Source organism: Eurosta solidaginis, chromosome 5 (assembly GCF_040869045.1).
Source record: "Eurosta solidaginis isolate ZX-2024a chromosome 5, ASM4086904v1, whole genome shotgun sequence".
Lineage (NCBI taxonomy): Eukaryota > Metazoa > Arthropoda > Insecta > Diptera > Tephritidae > Eurosta > Eurosta solidaginis.
In genome coordinates this window covers 90,119,260-90,136,316 of record NC_090323.1, presented here as the reverse complement: position 1 = coordinate 90,136,316, position 17,057 = coordinate 90,119,260, and the positions used below count along the sequence as shown (strand labels likewise).

The following is a 17,057-nucleotide window of genomic DNA, read 5'->3' as shown; positions in this document are numbered from 1 at the left end:
TAATTGACGAAACCCTGAATTTTGGAGAGCATATAAATTATCTAGAAGAAAAATTGTGCAGAAAATAGGATTCAGGTACAGAACAAGCAAACATATTAACCAACGTCATAAAATACTGGTGTATCGTTCAATTATTGAGCCGCACTTTATATACTGTCCTACAATTCTGCTTAAGGGTCCGCAATGCATCTCGCACGAGGATTTGGGACACTTTTCCTCTAGCGTTGGCGGTCTGCAGCCCTTGCGCGGTGTATCGAATGGTGCCGGTATGGCTGATCGACCAGGCCGGGATGCCTGGGCGACGCGTTGGGGTGCCGGAATTGGTACGGCGGATCTGCCAGGCCGGGGTGCCTGGGTGGCGCGTGGACCGCTTGGGGTAGCGTCCTGCCGATGGAGAAGAGTGTGATGTCGCGCTAGTTATTCTATTTGAATAGAATAGAGTAAAGAAATATATTATATGCTGCACAGTCACGTGCTTTCTTTATTAATAGGAATTCAATACTGATCTGTCCTTATCCATTGCTTAGGTTATTTACTAATACTCATCTATTGTTAAGGTTGTTTACTATTACTTATCTGTTGTTGGTTTGTGGAAAATTCCGTTTCGGTTGCTGCCTGATACGGTTTGTATCGGTAATGCATTCGCTGCATGTTATAACGTGTTATGTGGCGACGTCAGCGGTGGCGTTGTAAACATTCCTTAACTCTCCCGCTTGTTAAGAAAAAGTGTCCTCACTTTATACTGTTGTTGTGTTCTAAGGCGGATCAGTTCCGCTTCGTATATTTCGTTAGTGAGTTTTCTCCTTCTTCCTGCTTTATTTTGTAGCATTGGCATATTTTGGCCGAAGAGTACACAAGGAGTGCTAGAGTTGCTAGGCTGAGAATGCTATACAATGTGAACTTTACCGGATGTTCTTCTATAGGTATAGTGTATTTGTACATATTTTGTGTGTTCGTAAATTTGTAATCTGACTCGGAAGTTAGAATTTTTAGGATTTCTAAGTGTTCGAGTGTTCGTTAGTGTGAGAATGGATTGCGTTTTTTGTTTCTTCTTGATGGTTGACGTATGTTTTTTCGTCGATGTTTGTGGATATGTTAAATTGGATAACTTTCGGTCATTTAATTGTGTATCCATTCCACATATGTTCTCCATCTGTGATGAATTACCGTGATCTAATACTAATATAGGTTTATTATTTTCTTGAATGATGTTACATTTAGCTTACTTATTTTCTGAAAGTGGTATAGTACAATTATCATCTGCCAATTGTTGACATATATTCATTCCTACATAGTTTCTACATTGCTACTCTAGTATATTTGTTGTTACATTCAGCAATATGTTTGTCAGTAATTATTTTTCCATGTCTATACATTAGTGGTGTTATATTATACAATTTACATTTGTTTGTTATAAGTGGATATTTATAAATAGTTATTACGTAGTTTTGGTATAGGCAAATATGTATATCTGCATATTGTAGTACATTTATTATGGGTGTATCAAATTGTTCATTTGTAATTATTTCTTCAATATCACTTAAATTGCCTGAATAAAAATTTCCATTTTTTGCAAAATTGATTGTATTTGTGATGGCAACAAGTTCTTGATAGACTTCGTTTATTACTATTTTTTCTGTTTCTGATTTAAGATCTAAGGTTTCTAAGATTTTTTCAAATTGAGAATTTATCTTTAGTTGTTGGTACAAAGGACAGTATAGAGTAAAAAGTATTGATAAAAATAACAACTTTATATTAGTACCGCATAGAATAGGAGATAGCGATAGAACAACCCAGCGGGTTAGGGGGTCAGAATATTCCCGCGGTAGGTATGCCTGTCGTAAGAGGCGACTAAAATACCAGATTCAAGGGGCTGTGTAGCGCAACCCTTCAGGCCGCCAGCGCAATATATAGCTTCTCCAAACCCATTTGTCAACCTAACCTATCCGCGACGAATCCTGTTTAACTAACAGACGAGGCTCTGGCGACCCCAAGCTCGTCATGGAACTTGGAGGTGGGGAGGGAGGGATGGCCTGAAGGTTTAATGTGGCCATATAAATCGTTCCCGAGATGGTCGGGCTAGCACCTCAATAGTGCTGTATTACCGGAGCGTACCGGATCTGTATCCGGCAAAGGACCATTACATCGATAGCACTCCCCAAAGCCTTCCGGGAGCAACCTTATCGCTACAACAGCAACATAGAACAAGTAAATACAAGGAAATAATAGTTCATACAAATAGACTTAAATTAATATAAAACCTTTACTAATTTTTTGACAAAAAATCTAGTTATAAGCATTCCAATTTACTCATAATTCGTATTATACTATGTTCAAACAGAAAAATAAATTGAGGTAATTTCGATTTAAATTGAGTGGTGTTCATACAACTCAATTTAGCTTACACAATAGTAATTTGATAGCTGGTTGGCTCATCTCTACAGCAACAACACACCTTTTATGAGGTGGGTTTTGTCTAAGGCTGGGGTAACGCTCAGTCAATGCCCCACAAACCCCTACTGAATAAATACACAATGTTTTTGTGTTACGAACACACGCACACACGGCTGGAGGTGTTAGGAGGGCAGCAGCTTCCGTTCCGAGACGGTGAGGGGCGGAGCGGCCGCTAACGGTCGTCGTAGCAGAGGAGGTATCGGCAGGACGGTGGAACGGTGGTAGGGTAACGGGCGGATCGGTACGGCGGTATGGAAGCAGCGGCGGGATCAGCACGGTGGCTGACCGGCGGGATAGAAGTAGCGGCTCAACGGTGGTTGGATGGCGGGCGGCCAACGGTCGTCGTAGCAACGGCGGGACGGAAGCAGCGGTGGCTTAACGGCGGTAGGATGGCGGCCGGCCAACGGGCGTCGTAGCAGCGGCGGCTCAACAGCGGTAGGATGGCGGACGGGCAACGGTCGTCATAGCAGTGGTGGCACTGGAATATAAGGAATATGCTCTAAGAGTCTTCTTAGACATTGCCGGGGCTTTCAATAATGTTTTTAAATGGGCGATTATGGATGGTATTAATTACATTAAAGTACATCCAGCCTTAACGAGATGGATCGGCTGCCTGTTAAATTGCAGGAAGATTACATCACAATGGGGATTGTACGAGGACACGAAATCAGTGGACAGGGAACGCCGCACCTCTGCTGTGGACGCTGGTCATCAACCAACCGCTCAGGCGATTTCAAGAGGGACCCGTAAAATTTACGGCTTACGCGGATGACGGTGCAATTGTCATAAGTGGAAAGTGCCTTCCAACGATTAGCTCTTTGATGGACCGGGCGCTTCGGGATATTCATACCTGGGCATTAAATGCCGGGTTGAAAGTCAACGCGGATAAGAAGGATATGGTCTTGTTTACAAAGGTCCCAAATTGGATGAGGCCTAAGTTAGGAGGGGTGACCCTACAGGAGAAACCTTGCACAAAGTTTCTGGACATCATCCTAGACAGTAAGCTATCATGGAAGCTGTAACGACACCCTAAGCGCAACTCACCGCATCAAACAGGCATCAGCTGTTCTTGTGCGAGTTGACCGAATGCAACCCAGCGCTTGAGTGATTCGAGGATTCAAATTGGATACTTACTGGGAGTCGGTCGTGAAATAATAGAATTGACAAAATATAAGTTTTAAATATTTAAATAAAATATATTTACAAACCTTTTTAAAATCAAAACTTTTTTAATAATCCGTTTTTTGTGTTTAATATAAACACTGGAGGAAATATAACTTTTTAATAAAGTGTATGCTAGATGGCGTCCGTGAGGCGCGGGCCAGCCGCGAGTGAAAATCAGAAGCATACGCGTGGGCGTGGACACAAAATGGTGCCATACGCCACCATCTCTCATTTTTTCCAAGCCTTTGATTTTATCCGGCTGCATCGCATACATGTTTAATTACGGGAATACCGAAAACTGTAATAAGCACCTAAAATAACCTAAATTTTTGTAACTGCGGCGCGGGAGCACCTAAAATATGTTAATTTTATAAACTACATTAGCTTAAATTAAGTGACTAAGTCTATAATGTTAACTTCAACTTAACACTTTTCGTTAATATAACTATTTTGCGCGAAGAGAAAAAATCAATTTTTGTTAACTAAAGTTAGAGTTAAAAATACGATAAATCAAAACTACTTCATTACAACTACTTTCGTTTAAAAATACTACTAATTTTTCAAATTTAAAACTACTATGCCCAGCGCTTGAGTGATTCGAGGATTAAAATTGGATACTTACTGGGAGTCGGTCGTGAAATAATAGAATTGACAAAATATAAGTTTTAAATATTGAAATAAAATATATTTACACACCTTTTTAAAATCAAAACTGGAAGGTAAAGCTCCTGAAGCAATACCGACGCAAGTAACTTCAGTTAACGAAACTAAAATAGCTCTACGTAATAGGATAAAACCAGACAACTCGAAGGTCGTGGCTGGAAGAATCGCGGCGTTACAAGTAACAACAACTATACTATAACTTCAGTTAACGAAATTAAAATAGATCTACGTAATACGATAAAACCAGACAACTCGAATGTCGTGGCTGGAAGAATCGCGGCGTTACAAGTAAATAACAACAACTATACTGATTTTGCTAGACGTATTGAGGAATTGTCGAACTCATTGGAGCGTTCCTTAATTATTGAGGGTATAACCCAGGCTAAAGCGCATGAAATGGCGATTGAGCAAACTGTAAACGTTTGCCGGTTGAATGAAAAGTCAAGCCTCGTTAAGTCAATTCTCGCTTCTACTTCATTCACCGACTCAAAAGATGTCGTAGCAAAATTAACAGTTGAACAGTTTAACAAAGTTAAAGAACGCCAAGTACTCGCTTTCAGGTCTCGGGTAACAGCAATTTTCGAAATGTTCATGGTTGCTATCGGGGTCGTAATTTTTCCAATCAAAATAATCGTAACTTCAATGGTTACAGGCAAAATAGGCAAGATTTCAATAACTTTCACAATTCAAATCGTGGTAATCAACGTCAAAATTTTCGTTTTTCAAACGGTAACCGGTATCAGAACAACAGCAGCAACAATAGTAGTAATAACGATCGCGTGAATAATGCGAATCGACAAACTTCCACTCCTAGGAGTACTAACAACGCTAACGTGCGTGCTTTAAACGCTAATGCCCCTCAAGAGCGGACACTGGGGGAGCAAGAGACTTACGATTAACCGATTCTTCAAACAATTTTTCTACAAAAAACATTTATTGTCTAAATCTTAATTTCTCAGACTTTATCCCATTAAACATAACCGGATCTAACAAATGTTGCACCTTTTTAGTCGACACGCAAGCCGATATTTCATTAATTAAAATCTCATGCATTAACAAAAATTTATCAATCAGTGATAATGATATAATTAATATTACGGGAGTTCCCTCAGATGTGGTTCTTACCTTGGGAACTTTCACAACAAATTTACATTTTCCAAATTTTTTTATTAAGCATACGTTGCACGTGGTGAATGACGATTTCAATATTCCGTCCGATGGAATATTAGGTAAAGACTTTTTGAAACAAAACCAATGCGAAATCAGCTATGCGACAAACAGTTTTTCTTTTTGGATAAAAGTCAAAAAAGTCTCACTTCCAATCCTACACGGTACGGAAAGTGACTCCTGTGTTATTCCTCCAAGATGCGAAGTTTTCAGAATTTTTGACTTAGGAAAGTCACCAGAACCACTGTTCTTGGACTCACAAGAAGTAGCCGAAGGCGTCTTTACAGCAAGATGCATCATCGATACCGATAATCCGATAATAAAAGTTATTAATACCACAACTACAATTAAATGCATAACAACATTCGTACAGAAAAACTATCTGAATATAACGTTTACAAAATCAATAAAACAGACAATCGAACCAATCGTGTTAGAGAACTAAAACAAATTTTACAAAACCAAATACCCAAATATGCAGAAAGTAATTTGCTTGAGTTATGTTTAGAGTATTCGGACATTTTTGCGTTAAATAATGACAAAATGACACAAAACAACTTCTACGAACAAAAACTCCGACTTTCAGATATAACGCCACTGTACATCAAAAAGATACAAACGGCGAAAAAGCGTATAGAATGTGCGTAGATTTTCGCGCAGTAAACAAAAAATTAATAGCCGACAAATTTCCGCTAGCTCGAGTAGATGATATTCTTGACAATCTTGGCCGTTCAAAATATTTTTCAACGATTGACCTCTTTTCGGGTTTCCACCAAATACCTCTACACCCCAACTCACGCGACATAACCTCGTTTAGCACTGACCGTGGATCACTCAGATGGAAAGTATTACCTTTTGGGTTAAACGTTGCACCTAACTCTTTTTCCAGAATGATGACGATTGTTTTTTCAGGCATTCCTCCTAACGTAGCTTTTTTGTATGTGGATGACATTATAGTGATTGGATGTAGCGAAAAGCATCACATTAAAAATATGTCTCATGTATTCAGCACATGTAGAAAGTTTAACCTTAAATTAAATCTTAATAAATGTCATTTCCTTAGACCAGAAGTAACCTTTTTGGGTCACAAATGTTCGGCAAAGGGCTTGTTGCCAGATCCGTCAAAAATCGAAGCAATTAATAAATATACATAACCAACCGACAAAGATGCTGTGCGACGCTTTGTAGCGTTTGCGAATTATTATCGAAGGTTTATACCTAATTTTGCTTCTCTGGCAGCACCTTTAAACCGCTTGAATAGGAAAAAGGTACTTTATTTGGGACAGTGCTTGTGAAAACGCATTTCAATCATTAAAATCTGCTTTAATGTCACCACAGTTACTACAGTATCCTGATTTCAAAAAACAGTTCATAATTACGGTAGATGCATCCAAGGCAGGTTGTGGTGCTACATTGAGTCAGGTTCATGAAGATAACGATTTACCCATTTGTTTTGCGTCTAAATCATTCACTAAGGCGGAGCAAAAGAAACCAATTATTTAATTAGAGTTATTAGCGATATATTTTGCGATAAAGCAATTCAGACCATATATTTATGGAACCAACTTTCTAGTAAAATCAGATCATAGACCCTTGGTTTATTGAAGGATCCGACGTCAAAAATCGCAAGGATACGTCTCGAACTAGCCGAGTACAACTTCACAATAGAGTATATCAAAGGAAAAAGTAATGTTGGTGCTGACGCACTCTCACGCATCTCATTTGACGAAATAAAGGACTCGACTAAACAAATTCTTGCGGTAAAAACACGGGCGATGTCAAAACAACAATCTGATACAAATTTACCAACTATTTCTAACGACTCAGACAATATAATACACACAGTCTTATGACAAATTTTCATTTACATTTTCTAATAAACCACGTATTAGATCCATAATTTTCTATGATGAGAAAACTAAAATTTCAAAATTACAAATTCACGCGCATATCAAACATAAAAAATTTGAACTAGTTAATACTGAGATTGCTAACGAAATAACAAATCTAGACGAGTTACTTTCGAGGTTACAGTACGAAGCCGACAATCACGGTATTAATAAGATAGAATGGCCAAAAGATGATTTATTTTTCAAATATTGTAGTATTTTAAAGTTAAAACAAAGTGGAAACAAAATATTAAAGACGTTAGAGATAATACTGACCGACCCGGTAGAGATCATAACAACGGAAGACAAAAAACTCAAAATTATGTCAATTTATCACAACGATGCCATCTCAGGTGGACATTGCGGTGTCAAAAAGCTGTACGCAAAAGTTCGTACTAAATTTTATTGGAAAAACATGACCCGAGACATTGCGAAATTCGTGAAAAATTGCCAACACTGCCTATTAAACAAAGGTAAACCAAAAACTAAAGAAAAGCTAGTGTTAACACCAACACCTTGTAAACCATTTGAAATAGTAGTCATTGCTACAATAGGACCGTTGCCAAAATCGAAGTATGGTAACAGGTTCGCAGTTACCATAATTTGCGATTTAACGAAGTACTTAGTAACAGTAGCGGTTCCGGATAAAAGTGCGAAAACCATAGCTTCTGCGGTATTCGAGTATTTATTTTAACATATGGTCCAATGAATTCTATCAAATCTGATCTAGGCACGGAATATAAAAATGAAGTGTTTTCAGAGCTGAGAAAACTTTTTAAAATCAAACACGATTTTTCCACAGCGTATCATCATGAAACGTTGGGTTCAATCGAACGAAACCATCGAGTATTTAACGAATACTTGCGCGCATATCTTAATGACACGTTGTCGGACTGGGATACTTACTTGAAGTATTACACGTTCTTTCACAATACCACTTCGAATACAGTTTTTGATAATAAATTTACACCGTTCGAATTAGTATTCGGTAAAAACCCATTTTACCTAGTGAACTTCAAAATAATGTTCAATATTGGCGCAAGAACTTTTAAACAAACATAAAGTTCGAAATAAATATTATTATGACAAACATGCCTGTCCGTCAAAAATAGCGTAAATGATAAGGTTCTAATACAAAAAGAACCGCGCGATAAACATGCAAGTATATATCAGGGGCCGTACGTAGTTAAAGAAATAGATGGGACGAATGTAAAAGTTTTTGATAAAGAAAAGAAAAAATTAAGAACTGTACACAAAAACCGTGTACAAAAGGTACAATAAACCTTTAGGCAACTCACGTTTTGTTTACAAATACAAAAGTTACAAATTTAGAATTTTAATATTTAAATAATAACTTATTTGAAGCGCATTTCTATACAATGTTTCAAAAAAAAAAAAAAACAAAAAAAAAATTGTAATGTATCAAATTTACAAATAAATATAAGATGTAAACACACGACTTAGTAGCTAAGAGCTAAACCATAAACATATGGGAAAGATGAATTATATAAATCCAAAAAGCTGAAAACTTATACTTATAAAATTATTTTCAAATATGCCAATTGGCATAACAAAAACCCTTAGTGGCATAACAAAAACCCCCTAGATTCAAAAACATAAGACAAACATATGTTAAACTATACACTCCAGATAAATGAAATTGTAAAAAAACGAAAAAGACTATATTATAATTTATAATACGTAAAACTTTACAAAATACTCTGAGTAATGGTTTAATTTAAACAAAACTCATTAAAAACTGAATACTTCTACCAAATTGTATACATATACCATGCAAATTAATTGCATATTGCAATGCAAAATTTTCAATTACATTGTACAAATAAATTTAATTATCATTAATTAAAATAACATGTATAAGTAAATTTCATTATTATATTTCTACATATTAAATAAGTTTATAATTTGTTTATTATTAACCGGAAGATAAGCTGATGTATGTTTGAGTTCATCACTTCAACATATTGTCGGGCAAGAAGAAGCCAGCAGAATTGATCACTCTGCCGACTTCTTCTTCCCAAAGGAGGGTGATGTAACGACACCCTAAGCGCAACTCACCACATCAAATATGCATCAGCTGTTCTTGTACGAGTTGACCGAATGCAACCCAGCGCTTGAGTGATATGAGGATTAAAATTGGATACTTACTGGGAGTCGCTCGTGAAATAATAGAATTGACAAAATATAAGTTTTAAATATTTATATAAAATATATTTACACACCTTTTTAAAATTAAAACTTTTTTATAAGCCGTTTTTGTGTTTAATATAAAACATTGGAGGAAATATAACTTTTTAATAAAGTGTATGCTAGAAAGCTCAACGTGGAGGAGAAGGTGAAGAAGGCTTCAACGGCACTTTATGCATGTAAAAGAATGCTGGGGTGTACATGGGGCTTATCGCCCTCTCTCTCTCATTGGGTTTTTACAGCGATTGAAGCCCTATCCTATACTATGGAGTTCTTGTTTGGTGGAAAGCAACACAAAAAGCAACCTACCTCAAAAAATTTGAGGGGGTGTGCAGACTATCAATGCTTAGCATTACGGGAGCCCTGAAAATAACCCCGACAGCTGCACTCTATGCCATTCTGCACATTCCACTTGTATACCTGGTAGCAAAGAACATAGCGTTAACAACTGCAACCAGGCTCGGTGCCTCGGGACAGCTTGAGCGCCGACCATACGGCTTTAGTAGTATAGCGTCATCAATCACAAGACGAACAGACTACCTGATTCCATTTCTGCGCTTCGAGGGCGATCTTAAGGCCACAATAGAGGTGGACGGTTGGCGCAAGGGTGCTCAAATGGCGGACGAGGCGATACATGTGTACACAGATGGTTCCAAAGTAGTGGAAGGGTAGGGTCTGTGGTATACTGCGCTGATCCGGAAATAAACAGATCCTACAGGCGGATTACTGTAGCGTTTTCCAAGCGGAAATAGGAGCCGTAACCAAAGCAGTAGAAACCCTGGAAGAAAATAGGTGGCGCAAGGATCGAGATATTCACAAAAATCGTATTTGTGGTCCGATTTGGTCCATATTTGGAACAAATATTACATACAGTCCGGTAGAAGTACCATTAGAATATTTTGGAGTTGGAGGAGGGACAAGCATACGTGGCGCAGAGTCGAGAAAGTCTTTGTAAAGATTATGTATTGAGGACTTAGATTGTAACAAATTGTCAGGAAAGAGTCCTAGTAATAATGAGTCACTAAATGAACTAAATAGAATGAGAAATAATAGGCAATTAAATAAAGACTAAAAACTTGAAAATAAAATAATTAAAAAAAATTGTTTAAGTTAAACGGTTTTATTGAGAACAATACTTACATGAAATAATAATAATACTAAAGGCTAGAAAATAATTAGGTAGGTCCTAGGTACTAGTAATCACACTCCTCATCAATCACGCGCCCAACGCTTTTATTTAATTGTCTGATCAACGCCCTAGATTGATGAGGAGGGTGACTACTAGTACCTAGGACCTACCTCATTATTTTCTAGCTTTTAGTATTATTATTATTTCATGTAAGTATTGTTTTCAATAAAACCGTTTAACTTAAAAAAATTGTTTTAATTATTTTATTTTTATTGATATTAGAGAAAAATTGCAAAGTTTACAAACGGCGATGGTTACTAGGACATGTTTCTGAATTTCACTTCTTCATCAGCTAGCTTCTCGGGAGCTGAGTATTGAAATAGAATCTCCAACATTCATACATCATACTGGTGTAAAGGCAGATGCCTTTAACCACTCAGCCATATAAATGCCCCGCTACTCGCTTTGCAATTGGTCTCTAAGAATTGCCTTTTTTTAGGCGCACTTTGAAAGCTTAGCAATATTTGTTTGGATTTTTACAATATTTATTTTTAATACTTCCACTGTTACTACTATATCAATGTTATCATATGACAAGTAGGCCAAAAGCTGTAAGACAGATGGGTCCCAATAGCGAGGTAGCAACTACCTCGAAAGCTGCGAGTCAGAGGGAAGTTCCAACTACCGAAGTAGGAGATAAGCCAAATGGAGATAACGATAAGACTCCGGCTTTCTCGGAGGTGCTAAAGGGAGATAAAGCTAAAACTCCGGCTTTCTCGGAGGTGCCAATGGGAGTTAACACTAAGACTCCGGCTTTTCCCGAGAATATGAGTGATGTGGCAAAGCAGTCACTGACTGTGGCGCTGGTTGATCGTGGCAGTCCTTTCGGACAGATGACTACGTAAAGGTGGAGATGTGTAGAAAGGGAACTTTTTAGCTTAATGCTTAAGATGATGCGGTAACAACCAAGTAAGCTCCTTCCAACCTTTGATTCGGGGGATGGTATAATGGTGTGAAGATGATAGCGTGCGACAACATCGCGAGCTTACAGTGGCTGGATGAAGTGGTTCCAAACCTCCAAAGGCAAAGAACAAACGCGCGGTTTAAGGTGGTGGATAAAGCGCAAATCCCCACGGTAACAAAAGTTAAGGTATGGATACCATGCGTGATGAAGTCGGAGGATACACTGTGACTTCTGCAGAATCAGAATCCGAACATACCGACACAGGATTGTATCTCGGCCTACGGAGGAAGGTCAGTTCTACATCTTTCAAATAAACAAGCAGGCGGAGAATATATTGTACACGCAGCTTAGAAAAATGTCCTTTGGTACAGGCAAAATTTATATGCGACTCAGGAAAAGAAGTCCCGGGGATAAAAATCCTAACACGCTGGAGTGGGCGAAGTCGAAAAAGACCTCAAAAACCTAAGGGAAAAAAGACAGGTGGAGGTAGCCGACGTCACCACGAAGGTGTTAAAAGAGAACCAACTGCCAGATGGTGCTGTGAGTCGCACAGAGGAACACCCGGCACAACAGTTACAAGAGGCCGAAGGGGGCTTCGAACACTCTAAACCAAAAGGGTAAGGGGAGGACGACGATCTCACGACGAAGACGCTGGAGGGGGACAAACAGCCCAATGGTGCTGCGAGTCCTACAGATAAACCTCCAACACAGTAAAGTGGCGTCGAGCGAACTCCTAACCCTTGAGGAGGGTTCGTTTGACGTGGCGCTGATCTTGGAGCCATGGATCTCATCCGCAGGAAAGGTTTCTGGACTTAGCGCGCGCGGATTTGGCGTTTACTATGCGCAAATGGAAGGACGGGTGCGAGCTGTAGTAACGGTAAGGAAACAGCTGTATTCATATATGCTGCCTAATGGTTACCTCTATATTTGCGTTTCTTATATTCCGCCATTGAGTGATGAATGTGTCTACAAATCGCATGTTGACAACATTCTCTCAATTCATCAAGATATTTGCAACAATCAATTATGCGTTCTTGGCGATTTTAATTTGAACTCTGTTAACTGGAGTTATCTTGATAACAATTCCTACTTAACTGCTGTAAATATTACAAGTGCTATTGGATCTTATGTCATAGATAAATTTTAAGTATCGGCTTAACGCAAATTAATGATTTATGTAATAAGCTGCATCGCTTTCTGGATTTGATTTTCATAAGTAATGAATTGAATTTTGTGTTATCGCAGGCTGCAATTTATATATAACCTGCTAATTTGCATCATATCCGGATCTTATTGGAAATTGAATTTTTAGAATTTTTCTAATCGTCCCCCTCTATGACCAAACCGTCATTTAATTTTGATCGTTGCAATTTTAATGTTTTTGATGCAGAGTTGAACAACATTGATTGGGACTCCGCGTTTAAAAATAAAGAAGTTGCAACCTGCTTCAGTATCTTTAAGAGTTCTCTGGCAGCTTTGTGTCATAAATATATCCCTACTATTAAGAGTAAATTGTATAAGTTTCCACGGTACTCGGCAGAGCTTAAGCATCTGAAAAATTTGAGAAATAAGTTATTCAAAAAGTACAAAGCCACAAAAAGAGCCAACTTTTTTGAGTTGCATGCTTATTATAATAAACAATTTAATGATTTGAATAAACTTTTATATGACAATTATATTAATAACTTTGAGAAAAACATTAAGAATAATCCTAAAAAGTTCTGGGCTTATGTTAAGTCTAAAAAAATGTATCGAGTATTCCCAAAACAGTGTACTACAACAATGTCTCAGCTTCATCGAGTGAGGCTGCCAATCTATTTGCGAACTTCTTTTCATCGAACTTTGTATCAGATGAGGACTTGACTGTAAACTACCTACATGCGTTACGTGTTAGCCTCAACGATAAACCGTGTTCTTCTATTGATTTTGGATCTTTGGTATTATCTGAAGTGGATGTCATCGAAGGTTTAAAGAGTGTCAAAGACTCTTCGCAGACCGATGTTGACGGGCTTTCCATGAAACTTTTGAAAAATTGTCCTCGCTGGTAAAACCTCTCATGCTTCTTTTTAATCTGTCCCTAGCTTCAGGGGTTTTCATTGATGATTGGAAAAGCACTTCTATTACCCCAATTTTTAAAAGGATATTTTAAATTATAGGCCTATATCCAAGTTGTCGTCTGTTGCCAAGCTATTTGAATGCATTGTAAAAGAAAAACTTTATATAATTTGCGCAAACCAGCACGCTCGACAGATCAATCTTTCAAACTTTACTGAGGATTGCCATTCGTGCTTTCGTAATGGTTTTCAGCTTGACACGATTTATACTGATTTTTCTAAGGGGTTTGACAAAATTTCTCACGTAATCCTCATTGAGAAACTTGCATTCATGGGTTTTCATTCCAGTATCCTCAAATGGATAAAATCTTATTTACATAACAGGAGTTGCATGGTTGCTATAGATGGGGAATTCTCGGATCCATTCATTGCTACATCTGGTGTGCCTCAAGGCAGCATATTAGGTCCTTTATTATTCATCTAGTTTATTAATGATGTTTCTTTTTGTTTCAACTCGTCTAGATTTCTCTTATATGCCGATGATCTTAAAATATATTCTGAAATAAGAGACTCGCGTGATTCATCGGCGCTTCAAAGTGAACTTAATAAATTCTTAGATTATTGCGCTTTGAACAGGCTTTATATAAATATTAACGAGTGTTTCAAAGTAACTTACTCTAAATGGTCAAGCCTTTGGATACTTGCTATTGGTTGGCAGACTCGTGCCTTTCTGAGTTTAATGAAATTAAAGATCTTGGCGTGTATTTTGATAGTAAACTAAATTTTACTACTCATTTAAACTACATAATTACAAATTCTTTTGGAACACTTACCTTTGTGAAACGCCACTCTTCTAATTTTTCAGACCCATATACCTATAAGCTTTTGTACTCGGCCTTTGTCCGTTCTAAAATAGCATACGCAGCTGTCATTTGGAGACCATACCATTCAGTCCACATAAATCATCTGGAGAAAGTCCAAAAGTGCTTTGTTCGTTTTGCCTTACGCTCTCTTAACTTTACTGAACCGATTCCGTCGTACGTTGCTCGTTGTCGATTAATTAGTTTGGTATCGTTATCCGATAGGAGAACGCTGTTATCGGTTACATTTATTATTGATCTTGTTTCTGGCAGGATAGATTGTCCTTCCTTACTTCAGCTAGTTAACTTTAATGTGCCCTGCAGAGATTTACGGAATTTTGTTGTTTTTCGTGTTGGACTTAACAGAACAGTCTATGGCGCTAACGCTCCCTTGAATAGAATTATGTCGGATTACAACTATTTCTCAAATTTTCTGGATTTAAATTTTACGTATACCAAATCGGTTATACAGTTCAAACTAAAACCCTATTTTTTAAGTAATACTTAATTTACATTAGTTGTACTATATTCTTAAGTGTCTGCTGTATAATAGACATACAAGTAAATAAATAAATTACACTACTGAGGTCCCCGTAGTGGTGGCATCCTGCTACACGGCCCACGCTGCGCAGGTTCCACCGATGGAGTGCAAGAGGCTAGTAGAGGACGAAGGGCGCAACGGGCGGTTGGTCATAGGCGCGGATGCAAATGCACACAACAATGCGTGGGGAGGAGCAGATACGAACAAGAGAGGCGAATCTCTGTTTTGTTACATCCTGCAAACCAATTTGCAGATAGCCAACAGGGGAAATGTTCCTACATACATTGGTCCAACATCCAGCAATGTTTTGGATATTACACTGAGCTACGAACGTGATATATCAAGGTATGATTGGATGGTTCTTGATAGACCATCCTTCTCCGACCATGCGTATATCAGCTTCAGCATCCCCCAAAAGAGGGTAAAGAAGGAAGGAACCTTTAGAATCCCTAGATCAACAAACTGGACTAAATTCCAGAAACATATAGAAACGAAACTGGGACAACCCAAAGAGGTTGCCAATGTGAAAGAACTGGAGGAGTCTAATGAATTCCTAACAATGACGTTTATGGCTGCGTATAACAAAGCTTGCCCTCTTAGAAGATTCAGAGAAAAAGCAAAGCCGCCATGGTTGAGCAATGAGCTGAGTCTTCTAAGAAGACAGGTAAAAGAAATGTTTAAGCTAGCAAAAACCGCGGAAAGCGAAGCGTGTCGGGACGAGTACAGGGATCTACTGAGGATCTACAAGCGTGAAATTTCCAGGGCGAAGAGAATCTCATGGAAGAGCTTCTGTATGGACATAGAGTGCTCCAACAAAACAGCACGGTTGAAAAAAGTCATAGCAAGGGGAAATATAGTCCAGGGACTAATAAAGAAAGAGAACGGTGAATGGTAACGTAATAGTGAGGAATCCCTTGAGGTGCTTCTCGATACACATTTCCCATCGGGAGATGGTTTAGAAGAGCCAGCAGACAGCACTCACACTTCGATCACAGAGCGGATAGTGCCGGGCTTGGTGACCGATACCAAGATCGAGTGGGCAGTGAAGACGTTTTCTAAGTTTAAATCGCCGGACCCAGATGGGATATTCCAGGCCATGCTACAAGTTTCAAGTAGGGCGGTCGTGGAATGGCTTGAAATAATATTCGATGGGTGCAAAAGAGTGAATCATGTACCGCACTCTTGGAGATCTGCTCGTGTAGCTTTCCTACCAAAGGCTGGGAAGGTTGGTCACGTGTATCCCAAAGATTATAGACCCATTAGCTTAACATCATTTCTGCTCAAAACCTTTGAGAAGCTAATAGATGTGTACATAAAGTCCAACGTGGATGAAAAGCTGCTCTCCACAACACAACATGCGTACACCAAAGGCATGTCGGTAGACACCGCATTGCATAGGGTGGTAATAAGCGTAGAGAAAGCCCTGGAATATAAGGAATATGCTCTAGGAGTCTTCTTAGACATTGCCGGGGCTTTTGATAATGTTTCTAAATGGGCGATTATGGATGGTCTTAATTACATTAAAGTACATCCAGCCTTAACGAGATGGATCGGTTGCATGTTAAATTGCAGGAAGATTACATCACAATGGGGATTGTACGAGGCCATGAAATCAGTTGACATGGGAACGCCGCAGGGAGGGGTGCTATCACACTGCTGTGGACGCTGGAAATCAACCAACTGCTCAGGCGATTTGAAGAGGGACCCGTAAAACTTACGGCTTACGCGGATTACGTTGCAATTGTCATAAGTGGAAAGTGCCTTCCAACGATTAGCTCTTTGATGGACCGGGCGCTTCGGGATATTCACACCTGGGCATCAAATGTCGGGTTGAAAGTCAACGCGGATAAGACGGATATGGTCTTGTTTACAAAGAGGCACTAGGTCCCAAATTGGAGGAGGCCTAAGTTAGGAGGGATGACCCTACAGGAGAAACCTTGCACAAAGTATCTGGGAATCATCCT

General features: G+C 38.7%; 2 protein-coding genes across 4 annotated transcripts in view; both read left to right on the top strand.

Moving 5' to 3' along the window:
- Positions 1-17,057, top strand: part of LOC137252862 (uncharacterized) — a 631,431-nt gene that overhangs the window by 327,267 nt on the left and 287,107 nt on the right. The window lies entirely within an intron of this gene.
- Positions 15,194-15,838, top strand: LOC137252785 (uncharacterized; the record flags this gene model as incomplete). Its single annotated transcript, XM_067788873.1, has 2 exons — positions 15,194-15,409; positions 15,572-15,838. Coding segments are annotated over exons 1-2 (483 nt in total), but the record flags the coding sequence as incomplete, so codon positions are not given.